A 21,502-nucleotide genomic window follows, 5' to 3' on the forward strand; every position below is an offset into this window, starting at 1 on the left:
CTTATTCCAATATTCTATAGTTCTGTAGTTATCAGTATCGCCAGTATCTTCTAATTTATCGTTATTTCAATAGAGATACGAATGTCGAGCAACATCCGTTTTTTATATATATAGTACATACATATATATATTACGAAGATATACAAGTCTACTGAATTTGTTTAAATCATTTTGCTTCTTTTCTAGTAAAATCACGATGGAGATGCAATATACTTTGAGATTAATTACTTTATTACTACTTCTTCACACTGTAAGGGCTGTGACTTTATCCCCGACATCCCCATCTTTCTCTCCAATCGTCATTCAGGCTGATTATGGAATAAATTATACAAAAACCATAAACGCTACGATCGAATATGTGTTTTTGTATCCCACTAGCAATGTAAGTGTGTCGACACTTTTTCATTCGAAAGTATATCTCTTCTCTTTTTGAATAAAATTATATATTTAATTGTATATTTATAGATATCCTTGGAAACCGCAAGAATCAAGATAGAAAGCAACGCAACTCATAGTTTGCCGTTGATAATAGTAGTGCGTCAAACAACTGGTATCCTATCTTGGCAAATACCTTTGCTTGTCAACGGCGTGAACTTAGATACTGTGACATATAACAAGACTAGTCGTACTCTGTGCTCCACCAAGTATTATCGATATGCACAAAACGACGAGGAATATGTTATTGTCGGTATCTCCACAGCCAGTCGCGATAATATCTTCTTTCAAATCAGCGTGGTTGAAATTACAGACTTTTATTTAAAGTATGTATTGTGTCATACAAACGCAAGATTGTTAAGAAACGCATCAAGCATATAGCTCGCTCATACTTTTCGCTTATTTTTGCGTTTGATCCTTCGTAGTTCTGGAACTGAAGTAGAGGTACAGATTTCTCCATCTGAACCTATATATTATGGTTACATCTTCTCAAAACAGGAGAACTCCTCTGTCATTGTTCGCGTCGAATCGGATAATGATGTCTGTATGACCGTGTCTATACAAAATACTTCGGTGAGTAGTGGTGATGTAGTTCTTGATGAAATTCAATACTCATAAATCTCTATTTTTCCTTTCTAATCTCTATTTTTCAGTGTCCTGTATTCGATTTGGAACGAAACATCGAGTTTTCTGGACACTGGCAAACTATGAGTAGAAGAGGAGGTATTACAGTACCGGTAAGTGATGCTATATATAGTGTAATAATCTTAGGAAAATTGATGTATTTTATATGTCCATGTAATGTAACATAAAATTGTTATAATATGTTATTATAATGCAACAGTGTTAACGTTACAATGTACATAAATCGTTTTACAATATATATAAAACTGTTACAATACTTTTTTCAGAGGGAGGCTTATCCATTAGGATTCTTCGTTGTACTTGTCGTCAAAGGGGAGGACACCGATTGCAATGGGTTATCAAGTAGTAATCCTCTTCGTACTAAAAATGTTACGTTAATCGTAAATCCTACTATTACTAAACGGGATTATGTTGTTGCATCGGCATCCGCGGCGGCAATTGTATTAGGTTTTTGTATCTCTTATATAATGGCTGTAATAGTATTCAATATCAGAGAGACCAAGAAACTTGCGACGCAAGAACCGATAAACGAACAAAGCCAAGATGTTAACGAGCACGTACCGAGCCCATCGACGGTAACTAATTAATATTAATATGATTCGAGCTTCATATACATAGTCATCTGTGTCTTTTGCGTAAGTACGTTTATATAAATGTCAATGTTTATAATATTGAAATGCTTCAGAATAGTCCGAAAAAATGGGATTCTGTAGAAGAAGATTCATCCCTGGATGAGGACGATATAGATCTAATGGAAGATGCTCTCTCCGATAAGGACGTAATACGAACGAAGGTCATCCTCTCGGTTTGCGATCTCGCTCGCAAAGAACCGAGGATATTGCGACATAAATCTCGTTTATACTTATATTATTTGGCAACCGTCGCAATATTCTATACCTTGCCGGTCGTGCAATTGGCGGTGACATATCAGCGTGTACTTCATACAACCGGCAATCAAGATATGTGCTATTACAATTTCTTGTGCGCCCATCCGCTGGGACTACTGTCCGATTTCAATCACGTGTTCTCAAATTTCGGATACGTTATGCTGGGTTTACTGTTCATATTTCTAACTTCCTCTCGAGAGCACCACGAGCCGGATCAGGAGAAAACAAAATGCTATGGCATACCGCAACATTACGGTCTGTTTTATGCAATGGGCACTGCATTAATAATGGAAGGTATATTGTCGGCGAGTTATCACGTGTGCCCTAGCCGTAGTAATTTTCAATTTGGTAAGTGGCATTAATTGCAAAGTATATTTTCTTTAATTTCATATATTCATATAATCAATTTCCAGACACCAGCTTCATGTACGTAATCGCTGTGCTGTGTATGATCAAAATTTATCAAAATCGCCATCCCGATATAAACGCTAGAGCACCGGTAACATTTGGAATGTTGGCTGTTATAATATTCGCAGGACTGATCGGAGTTCTAAATGGTTCTAAGACCTTTCTGATAATATTTTCTATCCTGCATTTACTAATATGCTTCTTTCTGACTGTGCAAATATATTACATGGGACGATGCAAATTCAACAGAAGCGTTTTTAAAAGAGTGATACAGGTATGTAATCTATTTAATATCACGCACTGTCGCAAGACATTTGCCATTGGTATCTTGCAGAGATTCAAGCACGAGGCACGCTGCGGCATATGGCATTTACTTCGACCGCTTTATCCCGCAAGATTCATAATGCTCGTATTAGCGAATTTATGTAACGTCGGTCTCGCGGTATTCGGAAATATGTATCAGCAAGGCAACTTCGCTACATTTTTACTGGCTATATTGATGTCCAATTTAATTTTATATACATTCTTTTACATAATGATGAAGGTATGTATATTCTCTCGCTCTCTTCCCTCCTCTCTCTCTTTCGTGACCACGTAAGAAATCAGAAGAATTTTATAATTTTAATTAATACAAAAATCTTGCTTCCAGTTGTGCCATAGGGAACGGATTCTTCCTACACCCGCGATTTATATTTTCCTATCCATGCTATTTTGGGGAGCAGCCTTGTACTTCTTCGTGAATAAAACTATTTCTTGGGCTCTTACACCGGCCCAATCCCGCCTGTACAATAAACCTTGCGCATTATGGAACTTTTTTGATTCCCATGATATCTGGCACTTTCTCTCTGCACTAGCAATGTTCTTTTCATTTATGGTATTACTTACTTTAGATGATGACTTAACAGATGTACATCGGAGTCAAATACCAGTTTTTTAAAGATATTCTTCTACGTAGGTTTGAGAATTATGTGAAACTTTACAATTTTTTATGAGGTATTCTCTCGAATGTATATATACATACATGGTATATAGTTTATATAATATAATAGTAATTTTACAAAAAAAATTATATCAAATATATAAAAGGCTTGGGAGAGAGAGCGTGTGCGTGTGTATTTCTTGTGATAGAAACGTGCTAGTGAGTATTGTCTGCACCAAAGAATGCGTGTGACGTTCGATTAAACCGAATAAATGTATAGACGCATACAATGTTACAATAAACAAATTTTAATTCCAGTGCTTCGATGGCACTTTTTATGAAGAATGTGATAATGTTTGAAAATGAAAATATATATCTTCCGCGCAAAACGTAGAAAGAAGAAATTAACATAGAGAAAAAACATTTAACGTTATACATAGAATGTTTACATTTTTGCATCTGTCGTAAGATAATGTTATTTAAATGCGGCAGTTGCGCGAGCATATTGTTCATCAATGTCAAAGTCTCTTACAATGTTTTCCTTCGAAAAATAAATATACATTTTATATATTTGCGCGCGTACGCGCCCGCGCGTGTGTATATAATTATATACAGAATATCCCCGCACTTTTATTAACGCATGTTCTTTCAGATACACAGTACAGAACGTCCCAAATTGGGGCATATCTTAATTATCACTAATCAAGCATTAATGAAAAACTTGTGAAATATTGAAAATTAAAAGATATACCAAGATGACATACTGTTACAAGTCGGATACGAAGGATGTTTTCTAAAAATTCAACGGTCATGATAAAGAAATACATCGGCAAGTTCTCCTACGGAAAAATTGTTTTAGAATTTCAAAAAGTTTGTAACTGAAGGAATATGCGATATTTTGGGTATAAATCTCTTTATATTTCCATATACAATTATAATCTATAAGCTCGTCACGAAACAACAGTGACGCACCTTTCTATTTTTTCCTAAATCCATATATTCGAATATGTGAAGCGCTTTGTATCAAAGAGATTATGAGCAAATCGTTTAACAAGTTAATCAGACAATATCCTAAGGTGCGTTCCATTTGGCGCTTACAACGCTCATGAGCTCATTCATCCTTATTTAACATTTAACAAACAACAAGGATGAAATGATTCTAAGAGTGTTGCGAGCGCCAAGTGGAACACACCCTTGTATTTTTCCAATTTCTTGAATCATCAACTTTAAAATAAAATTTGCTAAATTTTAAACTATCGGGATACTCCGACCGTTTAAATGTCAAAAGAGAGGTCATGATCGTGGCCAGATTCCAGTCGAAATTTGAAAAAATTAAATCTTACAAAACTCTACTCGAAATATCGCCTGCTCAATTATTAACCCTTAATACCAGAACATATTTGGATTGATATGAATAATTATACATATATCTTTGATGATAAATTGTACTATTGATGCGCATTTAAATATTAACAAGTTGGAATGAATACATAGCATGGAGCGGATACTCTTACGAGAAATGCATTCAGGATGAAACGCTCGAGTCCTTATGGTGTTCCTGTCCCGTAGTCTCTAATTGCGACAAAGTTCTTTGCAACTCCGCTCGTTCGGTCGGCTGCAATCTATGCGCAATTTCCAGCACCGCGTCCAACCTTATTTCCGGACAGATTTCTAAAGCCTCCTTGATACGCGTTACTACCGCGTCTCTCTTCACGCACATTATATTACGCGATACAACACTGTCATCGGTTTTACGTTGCGCTTCCAACCAACAAGCTGCAGCTTCGTCTTGATCCCACAAATATGACTCCGTTGCTCCTTTGTCCTCGATGAACCAACGTCGAAGCATTGCTTCCACTTGTCTGACGTCGAGACTGGGCTGCGTCGACAAGATCTCGTTTTTAATTTCTTCCTCGGAAAGTCTTCGGCGTAATCGCCAGTAAAACAGCTGGCGTGCCTTTTTCCATGGTATTATCTCGTGAATCGTATTCTTCTCCAACATCCTCTCCGGCGTATCGTGCAGATCGGCAAAATGTACGGCGACTTGACGATACATCGGTTCCAAAATCTCCTCGCGTTTGCGAATCTGCGCTTCGATCTCGGTTCGTTCCTCCGCCGTGTTTGCGGTCGACAATTTTTCCTACAAACACACATAGATTACATAAACATATCGGGAGTTTGACGTAAAGAAAGAAGAAATCGTTTACGTACTTTTAATTTCAGTATAACGAGATCGACTCTGTGCATAGTTTTCACAATGTCCTTGGTACGAAATTTGATTTCTACGATAGCGTCGGATTCCAAGATGCCACCTCTACTGGTATTGTCGGCAAACATCTCTATAAAACGAGGATTTATCGTAGTATCAACGACTGCCCAAGCGCCGCCTCTGAGTTCCCCGTTCGGTGGGATATAAACGATTATCGGCCTGCAATATTGCCGCAATCCGTCCACGATGTACGCGCCGAACTTGACGATCTGCTCGTACATGTCTGTAAACGAGAATAACGAAGCGATTAGTGAAATTGGGACAGCGATTAATCGAGCGGCAGGCTCGATCGAGCTCACCTTTCATGCCGCCGGAAAAGCCTCTCCAATTGGCGAAGATAAATAGCGGCAATTCCTCCTTTCCGAAATCTTGAATAGCTTGGGCGGTTTTGTACGCGCTGTCCGGAAACCAAACTTGTCCCGCTTGAGATATGGTTTTCGCTTCCGAATCTAAATTGGCAGGGTCGGCTGGTAAATGTAGCTCGACGGTCCTCGTTTCGACGGCGATAATGCCGCACGGTATCCCACCGAGCCTAGCTCGCCCCGTTACCACCGTTTGCGCCCATGGCCTCATTATTTCCTGTTCCATCAAACAAAAGCGAATTAACAAATTTGCTATCGTGTTGCTGTAAGAGCGAGAGAAAACAAAAATAAAACTCACGTGCCACGAGCCGCGGTCGAAAAAGCCGCTTTCCCAAACGTTTGACTCGGTACAGTTTCTGCCTTCTAGCATCCATCTCGGATCGTAGGCCGCTTTCGTAGGTACGTAAGCGATCTCTCGGTCAATCGGGTCTGTGATGGGTAACAGTATCGGCAACGGGGTGCCTCTATTTTTAGGGAAGTAACTTAGCCACTTTAGTGCGGTCCCCACTCCGTCCAAGTCTCGAGCGTCGGTCGCATGAGACACCCCATTGTTGTGCATAATCTGCGTACCGCCCAGCTGATTATTGCTGGCGTAAACCTCGCGACCCAGCACGGCGTTCAATGCTCTGTAACCGGTTAGAATAATGTGCGAATTTTCGATCTGGATTACCCTTTGGCCGAGACGCAGCAGATAGGCGCCGATACCGATTGCACGGCACGACACTATAGAAATCGTGATCGTCTCCTCGTAGGCTCTCGATGTCTCCCCCGCGATTAGACCGGCGTACTTCAAATTCTCGACTCCCAGACCATCGTCCTTGCCGATGATGTCCGTGATTTTATAACGTGACTCTCCTGCGGGATCCTCAATCAGCGAGGCTTTCACCGAATTGAGGGGCGCCAAGCGCGCGTAATCGTCCGGTGTGAGATATATGTATCTGAAACCCTTCTCCGGCTCGTTCTCGTCCTCCCACGCGATCCTGAAAAGAGCTTTTACCTCCTCGGCCAGGCCAATACGTGCTCCAGAGTTGGCGCTAAAGTATATGCGCGGACACCCGAGCTGTCTCGCTCTCTCAGAAGCTCTGTAAAACACCAGATCCTCGCGCGTCCCGAATGAGCCTATCAAGTACGTTAAATCGTTAGAGATGAGTATAATGTCCCTGCCAAATGGATATTCCGGGGTATACAGAGTCAACCGCCACGCGATCATGCCGACATCGTTCTCGCCCGGCAGTCGCTTCTGTTCAACCAGCTGTTCTCCTTCCAACACCAACTCCACGACATCCATCACCGGATTAGGAATCGTAATCGGACTTTGACCTTCGCTCGGTGGCCTCTCCTCAATGTACCTCTGCCACAGCTTCTCGAGTTGCTGCCGGAACATGTCCGGCAAGTCATAAGCGTACGTCGTACCGGCGCTCTGCGCCTGGAATCTCTTCGCTTGGAGATAATCTTTGGTCAGATACGGCGTGGAGATCGGTAAGCCGTGCATAGGACCCGGCCTCCAATTGGTCGCATTGGCCGCCGTAGGCGAATAAGATTCGAAGCGAATGATACCCGTCTTGGAATCGGTGGCTTCCGTGTAAAGGTGCAGGTCGATGCTGTAGCCACTGTCATTGGCGATACACAGACGCACAGTGGAGGTCGGTTTCCCCGGTGCGGGCCGTATGGTCATCTTTATCTCCGCTTGTCGAACGTGCAACTTCCATAATCTCGGCCCGTATCGCAGCACCATGCTCGTCACGCTTTCCTCTATTCTGCTGGGATCCATAATGACCGTGGGTATAAAGTTCAAGAAGATGTGATTGCACTCGGTGCGCTTAGCGAGAGGATGCGAGAACGCGACCTCCAGCTCGTCCATGGCCTCGAGCAAGACGCGCTCGCCCTCGTTGTGAAGATAATCGAAGCTAGCTTCCTTCGTGATCAGATCAGAATGTCGTATGATCGAGCGAATGAAGAAACGATAATCCGTAACTTGCTGGCCCTTGGCGACCTTGGCTTGTCCGAGATACAGGTGCATCTTCTGATTGGACGTCGGAAGTGCTTCAAGATCGTAAGTTCGCATGCGATTCAATTCCAATTGGAAAGCGCAGCCAGGCTCGAGGTGACGGTAGATTCTGTCCTCGACGAAGCCCTCTCGCTGACGGAAGGTAAAGAACTTGGGAAACTGTCGCCTCGTGAGCGCGGCGAACGTAACTCTTCGGATGCCGCGGGATATCAGCTCGTCCTTGTTATTCGCGCACCAATCTCCAAACATCCTGGCCATGGTGGCGTCGTCCTCGGTGCCATTCTCTTTAACCGCGATGCTCAATATGTGAACCGGCTCGGCGAATTTGTCATTGATAGTCGCCGCTGTCGCTGCAGTTGCCGTCTCAGCCGCGCTCAAGGAGACGTTGATTGACGTACTGTGCCGTGATTCGCTACCGACAGCATCCACTGCCTCCAACAGTTTCGCGGACATTACCGGTGTGGGACTCGACAGATCCTCCAGCAAGTCCAAAATCTCGTCCGCGTACTGGCTGAACTGATCGAGATCCTCAAAAGCCGCCATCGCGCCGGCTCTGTGATCTACCAGAGACTGATTCTGACGATTAGGGTGATTGCTGGGTAAAACAAATTGGAAATACACTAATGGGATTTCGCCGGACAGCTCCAAGTGTTGCAAACATGTCAGTTCATAACTTATGTAAGCTCGTCGCACGTAGACTTCTAAGGCTGCGTTGCACACCACACGATTGTTATGATAAAAGAAATCATGAAGTATGTCGAAGATGGACGTTTCCGAGAGAATGAGTTTCTGCAAATTTTCCGGATGGAAGTCGTGCCCGTACATATCAACCGCAGAAAGGAATATAGATTCCATCTGATTATGCCTGAGCTCGTATGCAGGCTGATGGGCGGCGATTAATACCTGCCTGGCTCTCAACGCAACGCGGCTGTGCTCCGTGCGATTCAGACTGGTTAATTCCGTCAACGTGCTCGACAGCTCGTCCGTAAGACCAGGTTCGTTAGCCCATAGATGATCGATCAGCATAGTGACTAGTACGTTCTTCTTTGTCACTTGATTATGACTGAAGATCATCCCGGTCACTGTAGCTACGTCATCCTTGTACTTCTCTATCAGCGCGGAAACGCACTTGTCATAGTGACCTTGTTGGAATTGGCTCTCGACTGTGTAATATTGTCGTAGAAGTTCGTGCACGGCGGTCTTCATTCGGCCGCGTATACCGTTCCGGTATCTTTGTACTAATTGCACGATGGCTTGAGTGGTCATGAAGAACACGTCTCGCTCGGCTCTCTTCGATAAGGTCGCCGCGTGTCCATCGATTACGGCGGCAATCTGCTGACTGGGAAATTGAGCTAAAATTGACGTGATGTTTCGCTCGTACAGAGACATCAATTTGCGAATCTTTTTCTCCACTGAGACGGGAATCCGGCCGGATATCGTTGCGATCACCTCCTGCAGTTCCAACAACGGCAAATTAGGATCGCGTAATGAAAACATGAACTTTTCGATTCGCTCACGTAGACGCGGCAAATGGTACGGATCGGGCAGGCAGTAGCCAGCCAATGTATTTTCCAAAGCGTTTCGATACATGGCATGAAGATGATTCAGTTTGTCCGGTACAGTCGATCCCGCTGCTGTCCTGAATTGTCCCGTATATTCTTGCGCTTTTGTCACCAATGACGGATCATCCAGCTCAAGATGCGCGATCAATGTACCGGCTTCTAATATAGCGCCAGGTCTCTTCACATAAAACACGCTTCCCGCCTCGCTGGCGGTAACGGTCATGACCATCTTCATTACCTCGATTTCGGCGTACGCTTGACCGGCGCCAACGTGGCCGCCATCCTCGACCAAGAAATTGATCAACTTGCCGGCCGACGGTGATCTCAGTAAAGATGGATCATTGTCCTTTTCGAAAATGCACGTCTGATTTCCAATAATAATCCTATAACGATCCACCTCTTCACGCATATAAGTCGTAAAACTGGCACCGTCCAGCGAAAGCAGCAATCCTCCGTCCGACATTCGATGGATTTCGATCTCTTTGTATGAACCGTTCATCACGAGAAAGTAAGTATTGGGACCGGATTTGGCAGCCTGTACTTTATATTTGTATCCATCGTTAATAAGCTCTACCTGCAAGACATAATATAGTGACAGAAAACGAAAATAAAATAAAAGTACATAGTCCATAACGTATAAAATCAATTCCAAAATAGTTCGAAAAATGCATTTTGCGCGATAGGTATTACTCGAACAACATGGAACAGAAACTTACGTCAACAACGTTATCTAAATCGTTGCTGGCTTGTATCTGACCTTTCTCCAAGGCAGTTTGAAAGCCAGCAAAAGCGGCTGTAATCGTTCTATCAGCGATATGAAGCGCTCCGCAGGTAACAGCCAATAAGATGTCTGGTTTGTCGCTTCGGACACGTTCAGAGATCAGCAAATCGAGCCAAGCGGTATCTATATTATTTTGTAGAAAGGATTCGGTCTCCAGCAAAGTGATAAGATACTCGACCGTCGTCCTAAAATCGCCTCTGATGCTCAATTCTTTTAGGGCTATGACTAAATTCTCTCTAGCTTGATTACGGTCTTCACCCCAAGAGAAGCAATGGCCAAATTGAGAGTCCGCGAACTCGTGGAGTCCCCCCGAAGCTCCAACTGAGAAATAGCCCCATACATTTTTGGATGATCGAAAATTCAACTCCTGCACCGTGCCGGAACTCGGTTTGAAGCCTAAAATCCAAGCAAATTATATAATTTGTATACAAGATTAAAGCTTTTGCGGTAGAAAGTAATCTCACCTTCGTCAGGATTTTCGCTAGTAATTCTAGCTGCGATAACGTGACCCCACGGTTGAGGTTTATGACGTGGTTGGTCAAAATCGATCGGGTTATCGCCCCAGGGGCTTTCACCGTATAAAAGACGTATATCTTTGATGTGATGCAATGGTAAACCCATGGCTATCTGTAGTTGGGCGGCCGGTAGATTTACATCCGATACCATCTCGGTACAAGGATGTTCCACTTGAAGACGAGGATTCAACTCCAAGAAATAATACCTGCCCGCTGTATCGTACAGATACTCAACGGTACCTGCGCTAACGTATCCCACCATTTTTGCTAATCTCACAGCGGCCTGTCATTTGATAGTAGACAATTAATAGCGCAGTCAATAACAACGTTGTCAAAAATATAATTACTGTGATATTTACTTTTTCCATCTCTTCGAAAACCTCTGGTTTGGCGATCACGGCAGGTGCCTCCTCGATAATTTTTTGATGTCTCCTCTGGATAGAGCAGTCACGTCCGAACAATGATATTGCGTTACCATAAATGTCGGCCAGTAATTGTACTTCCAAGTGACGAGCGCATTTAGCCAGTTTCATAATGAATATTGGTGAACCAGGTATTTCGATCTGTACTTGCCTAAACGTTAGAAATCCTTGCGATGAAAATGGTTTACACAGTGCAGTGCAATGGTTTATACAATTAAAGTCCTCTTTTTGGGGCGGAACTTTGGGTCTTACCTAAACAAAGCGGGTAATTCCTCAGCGTTTTCAACCTTCCTAATTCCTTTACCTCCACCACCTTCGCTCGCCTTTACCATAACCGGGAAGCCGATCTTGTTAGCCGCTGCCAGACATTCCTCCACGGTGGCAACGCATCCCTTTTTAAAAAGTTCCGATGATATCTTGATTTTTTTCCCACTGTATTGCGCTGTCAATTCCGATCCTGACCAGGGAAGCGTTGGGACATCCGCGGTTTGAGCGACTATGCTCGATGCGATCTTATCACCTAGAGCCCACATGGCTTTCTCGGACGGTCCTGCCGAAGAATTTAGGAATATGAGAATGTAAGAGCGCATCGACATAAAAGTATGCAAATTTATGAGTATTAAAATCCCGCGAAAAGCTGTTGTCACGATCATTTTATTGATTCTTATCGGCAAAATAACAGCTGGAAAAACACAAATTATACTTTTTATTTATACCAATAAAGCAGATGTTATTTTTGTGGAGTAGCTCTGGAAGTTTAGGATTTTCCGAAGCATGGCCCCATCCGGCCCAAACTGCTTGGACTTGAGTACGTATCGCGATATCGACGATCAGTTCCACATTAGCGTAATTGTTGTTGTTGCTCCCACCCGGTACAGGCACGTATTGATCTGCCATTTTGATGTATTCCGCGTTTGCCTTCAAATCTTCCGGCGTGACCATCACCACAAAACGCACAGCTCTCTCGTTTTTAAACATCTCGTATGACCAGCGTCGAATCGATCGCATACATTTAACTGCCGCGATACCATTGTTGGCGATCAGCACCTACAAAACGACGGTCTGTAATGTAAAGATCCGTAGCAATGTCAACCTTTTCTCGCTCCGCGCGTTTGAAGCAAACGCTTACCTTGTTGATAACTCTGGTGCCTCCGAAACGATGGACAAACTCTTCGGGAGTCGCAACGGTAAAGTCCTTCTCAAGAAGCCGATTTTGCGCTTGGATCATCACCGTACCCTGCGACATGCTGGGCCTATCGAAACATGTACACGTTCATGAGTAGGTATTCATTGTCCCTAACAGCACAATATATTGCAACAATATTGTCATATTGCACTTGCAGTGCAATAGTGCTGATACGTTACAACAATATTGGAATGTAATATTATGGCAATCTTGCAGTAATATTGCTGCAAGGTGGCATTACAACATATTAAGGCATCATATATATTCGATAAATTAAGAAATAAATTAGCTTATTGTTGGATGTAATAAAAATAATTATTTATTTAGATTTACTTTAAATGTATGAAGTTTCTTAATGGGAAACTATCCACATTCGATGAACTAAAAAATAAATTAGCTTAGTTATAATAAAGATAATGATTTATTTTAATCAGCTTTTAATATATAAAGTTCCTTAATAAAAATATAGACATTTGGTGAATTAAGAAATAAATTAACTCAGAGATATGGAGGGGTAAAAGCCATAATGGTGTAAGTCAAATTTTTTAAAATAACTCGTGTGCATAGATGCAATTTATATTGTATATATTGCATCTATGCACACGAGTCAATGTTTTAAAAAATTTGACTTCACCACTATGGCTTTTACCCCTCTATATAATATTTGTCCAATGTAGTGCCACAACATTACTATAATATTGCAGCAATATTACGCGGAGATAGATATATTGCTGCAATATTGCAATCTTGCCGTGCAATATTGCTGCAATATATTGTGGTGTTAGAGGTATATTATCATACTCAATATGATACATATTTTAAAATCCCGTAAACTACGCTCCGCATACATCTGCATAAATATTGACCAGTGATGTACTTCGAGTTCATTACGAGCAAAAACATCTCATATCATCAACCCGCCCGTAAGAAATACGAAACGTAAAAAAAAATAAAGTATTTGAGCCTCGAATAGTTTGCGCGATACAGTACTTTCCGTCATAATATTATAATAATTTGAGGCTTTCAATTTATTTCATTTTTCTTATCTACTACTTAATCTCGCAATCTCCTACTTAAAATTCCATAATTTCGAAGCTTATTTAACATTCATTGCTGAATAATGCATTTGTCTGATATCCAAAGAGAAAAAATGCATTCATTCAAGGCTGCATTCCGATATTCACTGTCAGTACTGCAAATCTATATTTTACGTCACGTATACTATAGATTTTCAGTACTGAAAGTTGCTGACAGTGAATATCGGAATGCAGCCTCAATATTAAAATAATAATAATAATAGCATATATATTTCTCTCTTTTTGAGAGAAATTTGTGATCGAAACTTTCCTGACATTTATGATTATTCTAATTATTTCATTTAATTGGAGATTGAGACTTTCTGATCATTTTCTTATGTCAATTAAAATTTCCTTCTTTCTTTCTCAAGGCTCGCTTGACGCGCGTAGTTGGCGATGTAACGTTTTTAGCATGGATTATACAAGGTGTCTATATATATTCGCAAAATAAAATTTACATTAATCTGGATGGATGTTTTGTTCGCGTCTCGTCCGTATTCTTCTCTTCGGTATCGCTGTTTCTCGCCATGCTCGCCATGCCCTCTCTGTATTTTCCGTCAAGATAAATCTCTTTATCCACCTCATCATGCAATTCTCGGATAAATGGCCGAAATGTTTGCAAACTCCAGAATAGCAAAAACAAATAAATAATGCGCGCAATTGCGAAAGCCTGCAGGATAAAAATTGAATAGCTCCCACGCTATAACGCTTCGCCTCGTTTAAACAATGCGAAGGATGTTATCGATAATATAATTGTAAAATGCACAGATAATCCTGCAAATCAAGTTCAGCGTTACCACGTCTGCATATCGTCATAAAACACCATAACTCATCATTTTCATCGTTGCGTGTACGCATTTGCATGTACGCAACGAAAGCACTCAAATGCAAAAGAAGAGAGAGATATAAAATCCTTTGAAAATATAGAAGATAATCATAATAAGAAAGATGATAAGATAAATGTAAGAAATAAATAAGTTGTCTCGTTTCGACAACAGCTATGAGATATTCGCGAGGCTGGATAACGAGCGAAATGCAAGATCTTTTCTCTCAAATAGCGTTGCAACGACCACTCGAAGAAGATAATTTCTAAAAATATGATTTTCAAAAATGAGCGTCGGGGATTATTAATTTCACGACGTCATTCGTGTCATTATAAATCTAAATTATGAAGAATATTTTTGAGTCACGACACATGCAACAGGCTGTTTTGCATAGCAGAATTTGGGTTTCCTATGAAGAATTAAACGTATAACTTATCGTGACGTTTCGACTATCTCGTCAGCGGTCAAGCAAGTTTCTTACCGATTATCCACACGGCTTTCCTTCCTCGATACACGCGAATCCCCTTACCTTTTTTTTTACATGCACGCTCGGGAAGAAAAAGAAGCACGTACAGGATCTTTCTAATTTTTTAATAATCTTGTATATTTATAATTAAAAACTCAATAATTTAATAATGTTTTAACGAGTGATATATTGTGACATTCTTACGGCAAATTAGAAAACAAAAAGATAGTAACAATCCTGGTGAAACAATTTTTCATATTTTCTCAGAAATTTTGTAAGAATTGAGATTTATAAAAAATTCTAAAAAATATATATATAAATTCTTAGATATTTTCCGAAATAATTGGATGAAGATTTTCGGAATATTTCAGTATCCGTTTGTATGAAAATTTTCGTTTGTATGATAAATTGCACAGATTTTCACATATTTATTCAGATTTTTACAAAAATATATTTGGTAGGAAAAATCTGAAATATTTTATTATTATTGTGTGAATGTTTTGTTCCGAGTTTTTCTGAAAAACGTTCCAATTCGTATAAAAAATCTGAAAAATTTTGAACATTCTGAGAAAGTCTGAAAATTTTTATAGAAATTCTAATTAATTAATAATAGGTATGAAAAATTCTGAGACATCTTTCCACCAGGGAAAGTCGAGCGGTTCTCTATTTTTTAAATAATTGATTCCATTACTCTGTCATCGTGTAACATGTTTTACTCATAAGGTCTACTCTTTTCAGCTGAACTTCTTGGACGGTTCGTCTTTTCTCTTTGTCTCTCCAACACGAAAAGAAAAAGAGGAAAGATAAACCGTGCTTTAGTTCAGCTGAAAAGAACAGGCCTATTGCCTATTGTCACTCACTTCCCCTGACTTCCCCAAATCTTCGTTTTCTACTACATGGAAATGAGTGCGGAAAAAACTAGTTGATTCGAAAAGGCGTCAAAAAAAATTTTTAGTCAAAACTTTCACAATTCTAAGACCATCAATATTTTTGCTAAACGAAACAATACGATTCTTCTCGCAAAAATTAATTCTTCTTCGACTATTGTTATAAAGCGTCAAGACAAGGTCAAAACATCAATCGCTTTGAAACAGGATGTTTCATATCTTATTCTAACATATATAGTTTGATATAAAATATGATGCATCTACTTTGCATTCACTTTGCGACACGATCTCACTTCGATATTGTTATCAAAATAATAATAATATCGCTCTAATATCGGCATGAAAAGGATTATAAAATTATATTTATACGATATATTGATATCGTTGTATCTTGTATCGATCACGTGATCAACGTGCGACATTTCAGAATCTGCTTATCAAGCTCATTCACGTATCGAGCAAAAAGCAGTCGTCATCAATTACAATGTTAAAGGAATTTTGAGGCCTTTAACCTTTTCGCAGATTGGCTTCATTATTTTTTCCCCATGCGATCGCGTCTTTGAATATTATATTAGAACTTAAATTCATTCAGATTTTTATAAAAATATATCGGTTATAGGAAAAATCTGAAATATTTTATTGTTATTTTGTGAGTGTTTTGTTCCGAGTTTTTCTGAAAAACGTTTTAATTCGTATAAAAAATCTGAAAAATATAAATATATAAATATATAAAAATATAAATATATAAAAATTTTTGAACCTGCGCGAATTACGACACGCTCTAAAATTGAAACGACATGAAAACATATTACATAATCGTCTCTCCGTCCAATGTTTCATATATCACATATCGTCGCGCGTAAAGACGGTAGCTTCTAGCTTCTCATTCGGTCTTTTAACTCTTGAAGGAAGGATCGTACGACCACATCGAAGATTACGCGATAACATCCTATTTACGTATACCGTATTAGTAACTCGTAATGTTACAACTCGTGAGCGAAGAAAGTGTAGTGTTTGTGTATGTGTGTGTGTGTGCGCGTAGAAAAAAAAAATAGGAAAAAAATACCAGTTTTGCATTATCGGGTCTTTAAAAGTATCTTGTCAGCCGCGATAACCGCGTAAGGTCGAATTCGTGTCGTTTGCAATGCGTATTTAATACATGGTAGAGAACCCAATCGGTCCGACGTGCGTGGATGTTCACGATTTATCTAAAACCCAAATATTTTAAGACCGTGCATTCTGAAAAACCACGTTTTTTTTTTTGCAGAATGCGGCGGTCGTATTTAATGCGGGGAGGCGACTCTTTGAATATTCAAACGTTGAACGTTCATTGTCGCGCGGTGACAGAGGTGAAAAAGGTTACGAAGATACATATCGCGTCGTTCCCTTTCCTTCCCTAGCTTTCTCGTAGGTGCGCAAGTTGACGAATTTTCCGCCGTCTCATCCTTATTCACACTCTCGAGACTCGCGCGGACGGCGAACGACGCGGGTAGCGGGTAGCCGCCCCGACGCCGGGCGACTCGTTCGAGATAACCGATAACAGGCTCCCTTTCATCCGCAGGGGCATCTGAATCGGGATCTGCTTTTGCTCGTTACTGACAACGGGAGAAGAAGAAAAAAGAAACAAAAATCACCTGAGCCGCCTACGGCGTTCGACCAGTCCTTCCGCGGCATTTGTCTGCAAATTGCCGCTATCGCTGCTCTCGTTCGGGAAGCTATCCTCGATCTCCAGCACCTCGCTAGGATCGGGATCGCGATTAGGATCGGGCTCATGCTCGGGCTCCCCGACGACAAAGCTCACCGGTGTCTCCGACATCACTTTCGCGCGAGCGGACTTGGTACAGGAATTGACACAGTGGACAGTCTCCTCCCTGGATCCTGCCGCCGTACCGGAAGACTCCGACGCGCGCTCGACGTTACCTTCAACAACACATTCGCGCGTGTGTATACATGTTCCTTTCGGAAGCGGGAACGATCGTTTCGAGGAGAATGATGCGATTTGAATCACGGCGATCTCCCTCGGAAGGTCCGGGCGTTAAGGACGCCTCGAAAAGCTTATTGCTACTCACCAGGAGAATCACGCAGAAACGTAGAGCCCCTCGGCAGGTAGGCGACGCGAGGAAATCGCTCCCTTCGCGCGCTCCAAAAAGAGGAGGAAGAGGAAAGAAGAGAAGAAAGAGCACCCACCGTGGATACCGTGATCGTTTCGAGGGATGAGAGACGCACAGGTGCGTAAACACGGTGCGTGCGTATACGATAGAAATTATGGGGAAAGTACCGTACAGGGTGTCCAGAAGACGGCGTAGCATACCACGTTTACGTTCTCCACCTTGGCATCTCCTCCTCCCCTATGTCGAGTGGCATGTATATAACGAGATCGAGGAGAACCGGCGCCACGTGGAGGAATCGCGGGCTGACAGGGTACTGAGGAATACGACCACGACGACGTCGACGACGACGACGACGACGACGACAATTCCCACCGGATTGCGCGCGCTGCACTGAACTGACTCGCCGAGAGATCCAGGCGGAACAAGTTGTCCGCGGCGCGGGGCGACATACGTGTCTCGCATGGGCCGAGCACGACCGAAGCTCGCTCGCGGGTTCAAGGGTCGTCGCTAAACGCCGCGGTCATGCGGCAATCACGTCGATCATCCGGGATCGCGCCTCCGCAGTTATTCCTCGTGGAGCTTTCGCGCGTCAATGCCATCAGAACTTTAGCTTGCATGTATCTTCAACCCTTTTCGATCCTCGAGATCTCCGAGCTTTCTTTCCCTTTCTCTTCGACCGCCTCTCAAGTCCCCAGTCACTCATCTAATCGCTCTAATCTCTCGTCGAATCATATTTTGTTTTTCTTTTGTGCATTAGCAAGGCGAATTTGCGACAGCCGGAAAGTACGGCGCTCGCTCATTTACACGCGTGCGAGGTTGAGACGCGCGCGCTTTTGTTTACATCGCCGCCAAGGACCGCAAACACGCGCGTCATCAGCGAGGAGTATTTGCATACGGAGCGCAGACAACCATCAACGACTCCTCGAGCGGCCGATCTCGCGAATGAATGACCTGCGGAAGTGAAATGAAAGTCGACGTGTACAAAGTTTTTACGAGCGCGTAAAAACTTCTAATATCGATTACGCAACCAGACAATAAGAACCACAGACTCTTCGGGATTTCCGAGGGTCGCCTCGGCGTGAAAAGAACCGCGAAAGATCACGCTTATCGTTCAACAACGGGATTAACCAGGACGTTTGATTTCCCATGAGCGACCAACACTTTTTGCGTTACGCGGAGCGAGATCAAGCACGGCGGCGTTCGACTCGACATTCATATCGGTCCTTTCTTTCTCGCCTTCCTTTTTTTTTCTTATCGAGAGAACCTACGGCGTATCTTTCAAATTCGCATTTCGAATCACGGACTATCGCGGACGATCCGTGGCTCTCGCGTGGTTAATTCTGTAGATTTTCACGTGAGATTGTCAAAAAATTAGAAGGAGGCGGCGATTGGCCGAGCCGAGTGTCAGGCGACGCACGAGCGGCGCCGATTGGCTCACGCGCGCGGCGTGACACGGCACGGCACGGCACGGCGCGGAGCGGAGCGGAGCGTGTCCGCGGTCGCGGTCCCACCGTGGCTATATCGCTCGAGCGTGGTCAACGCGCGAGAGCCGCGACCCGCGACATTTTCGAGAGGGGTCGCGTGTCGATCGCCCCCCCGATTTGACCCAGGGCATGCCGAAGCGCCCGGCACGCGCAAAAACAAACAGAAAGACGACGTCGACTCACCGGTGACGGATCTTGCGCGCCGGGCCGACGACCCGCTGCTTCTCCTGGAGGTTAGGTTCGTCCACTGGTTCCCGTTCTGTCATTCGAGCCGAGTCGGCGGTTCCGCGCGGGGGTCAAGACTCCGGGTGGACGGGCGTCCACCGTGCTCCGCTTCGACGTCTCACCTGACGCAGCGAGCGTCGTAATCGGTTCGGGACGAGCCGAGTCACCGTCACCGCGTGACCATGTATATCTCTCTGTAGGAAATTTTTTTGCCCTTCCGCACGGACGAACCGCTACTGGATCGGGCGTAGCGAAATGTAAAAAAAGGGAAAGACAAAAAAGTACATCGACGTGCCACTGTCATCGCCCGCGCTCGTCCTTACCCATTCTTACCGGTCGAGACGCCCGCGTGACTCGGCCAGCAGGTGCCAGAGAAATGCTGGCCACACACGCACACACACTTTCAGGAAGACGTAACAGTAAGTTTTTGACCAATCGCGTTGCTCGATTCGGCAGTATGTAACCGAATTGAGTAACGCGATTGGTTGAAACCTTATGGCCTCGACAGCCAGCGCGATAAGGGCTGTGTTCCGTTATTCACTCTGCCAGTACCGCTAGTACTGAAAATCTATAGTGTATGTGACGTAAACCATAGATTTTTAGTACTGGCAGTGAATAATATCGGAACGGAGCCTACATCGTCCGTGACGTGCGATATCCAATGAGCGTTCTGCGATGAGTGGAAAAGCTGTATTGTGACAAGAATGCTTTTCAGTTAACGACACAAGTGTCAGGCTGAGTTTCCACTGTGCGCGTCACGCGTCGCGTCATCTGTCATTAACCAATCTAAACATCCCATCACAAATGATGTAATAAAATAGGATGTTTTGATTGGTCGCGACGGATGACGCGCTCAGTGGAAACTCAGCCTCACTTTACCTTTGTTGTTCACTATGTTGAAAAAGGACAGAAAGACGCTTGTGTCGATTTGAGTCGCTAAATGAAAAGCACCCAACGCGAGTTGTGAATCGTAAGAGATTGACCAATCACAGTCGATCATTTTCCTCAAATTTAACTGTAAAAACAGGGCACACACACTTTTCGTAGAACGTAACAGTAAACTTCGACCACGCGCGTTGCTCAATTATTGTTACGAAAAAGTGTGTCCGGGCCCTAACTGGTCAATTTCTTACGACTTAAGGCCTTTACACATAAAATGCCGTAAGGACGTAAAATCGAGTATTTTCCCCTACTTGGATTACGGACAGCACAATACTTGATTGGGATTGGTCGATTTTCTTACGCTTACGTTTTACGTCCTTACGCAATTCTGGCTACGGTCAACGTGACGCTACAAATGCTTCGAAGCACACACACATTCCTCTTCTCTTTTCCACTCTTTTCTTTCAATGAAGAAAGAAAGAGAAGGACGCTCCAAAGCATTTGTAGCGTCACGTTGACCGTAGCCTTAATGTGTGAAGGCCTTTATGATTTACGACTCGGCCGACTCGCATTGTGGACCCTAAACCCCAAAGAGCAGAATTTTCATATACGTTTATCTTACGAATGAATAAGCAAGAATTGATGATCGAAACAGGCTCGGGTTCTGTTTGACAGAATGCGAGTATGAGTCAAGGAGTCAAGAACGTCAAGGACGACGACCACGGCAATCCGGGCAAGAATTTGAGGTTCTGTCGCGTGCTGAGCGTCGCGCTGAGTGGAATCATCAGGCACAGCGCAAACATCAACTTTCGAGATCGTTGTTTAGCGCTTTCGCGATCGAGCAACTCGTCCAGCGCGCAAGCTGCGTTCGCAGCCGATTTGTTATCGATTGTATCTCGCGACGACGCTCGGAAAAAAACAGACGGAGGACGAGACTGCGAGGGACACGAAATCTTCGATTAAGTTAATCGGAATTTAGTCGAGATAACTGTGTTAAATAAAACCGGTAATCCAATGAATAATTTTGTTTATATTTTGCAAAACCAAAATGAGAGAATCCGTCTCGTTGGTGGGTAGTGGGTATTGGTGACACTTGTGACGGGCGACGACGGACGCGTCGAGTTGCGTCGCGTCAGGCTAGGTGACGC

General features: G+C 43.0%; 3 protein-coding genes across 7 annotated transcripts; 2 read left to right on the forward strand and 1 right to left on the reverse strand.

Annotated features, from left to right (window-relative positions):
* The first annotated feature begins 18 nt into the window (after positions 1-18).
* Positions 19-3,864, forward strand: LOC112466728 (SID1 transmembrane family member 1-like). Its single transcript, XM_025034997.1, has 9 exons — positions 19-382; positions 466-761; positions 861-1,008; positions 1,089-1,172; positions 1,347-1,655; positions 1,766-2,315; positions 2,381-2,649; positions 2,710-2,919; positions 3,025-3,864. Exons 1-9 carry the CDS (start codon positions 197-199, stop codon positions 3,310-3,312), a joined length of 2,340 nt encoding a protein of 779 aa, XP_024890765.1. The 5' UTR covers positions 19-196; the 3' UTR covers positions 3,313-3,864.
* On the reverse strand, positions 3,585-20,073 carry LOC112466690 (acetyl-CoA carboxylase-like). 5 transcript variants are annotated; one of them, XM_025034955.1, is made up of 12 exons: positions 19,431-19,480; positions 17,287-17,572; positions 12,343-12,466; positions 11,930-12,260; positions 11,466-11,763; positions 11,151-11,364; positions 10,741-11,074; positions 10,212-10,672; positions 6,224-10,069; positions 5,863-6,142; positions 5,506-5,786; positions 3,585-5,434 (listed from the first exon to the last, which is right to left on the reverse strand). In XM_025034955.1, the coding sequence occupies exons 2-12, from the start codon at positions 17,466-17,468 to the stop codon at positions 4,820-4,822; spliced, it is 6,966 nt and encodes a 2,321-aa protein (XP_024890723.1). In that variant the 5' UTR covers positions 17,469-17,572; positions 19,431-19,480; the 3' UTR covers positions 3,585-4,819. The 5 variants fall into 5 exon arrangements, with proteins under 5 accessions (XP_024890723.1, XP_024890698.1, XP_024890689.1 ...); XM_025034930.1 differs by lacking the exon at positions 19,431-19,480 and adding an exon at positions 17,964-18,176; XM_025034921.1 differs by lacking the exon at positions 19,431-19,480 and adding an exon at positions 17,931-18,176.
* Positions 17,797-21,397, forward strand: LOC112466736. The gene is made up of 2 exons (XM_025035007.1): positions 17,797-17,880; positions 21,030-21,397. The coding sequence occupies exons 1-2, from the start codon at positions 17,866-17,868 to the stop codon at positions 21,315-21,317; spliced, it is 303 nt and encodes a 100-aa protein (XP_024890775.1). The 5' UTR covers positions 17,797-17,865; the 3' UTR covers positions 21,318-21,397.
* Positions 21,398-21,502: the final 105 nt, after the last annotated feature.

Source organism: Temnothorax curvispinosus, unplaced genomic scaffold (assembly GCF_003070985.1).
Source record: "Temnothorax curvispinosus isolate PA1 unplaced genomic scaffold, ASM307098v1 QBEX01001596.1, whole genome shotgun sequence".
NCBI classification, from domain to species: domain Eukaryota; kingdom Metazoa; phylum Arthropoda; class Insecta; order Hymenoptera; family Formicidae; genus Temnothorax; species Temnothorax curvispinosus.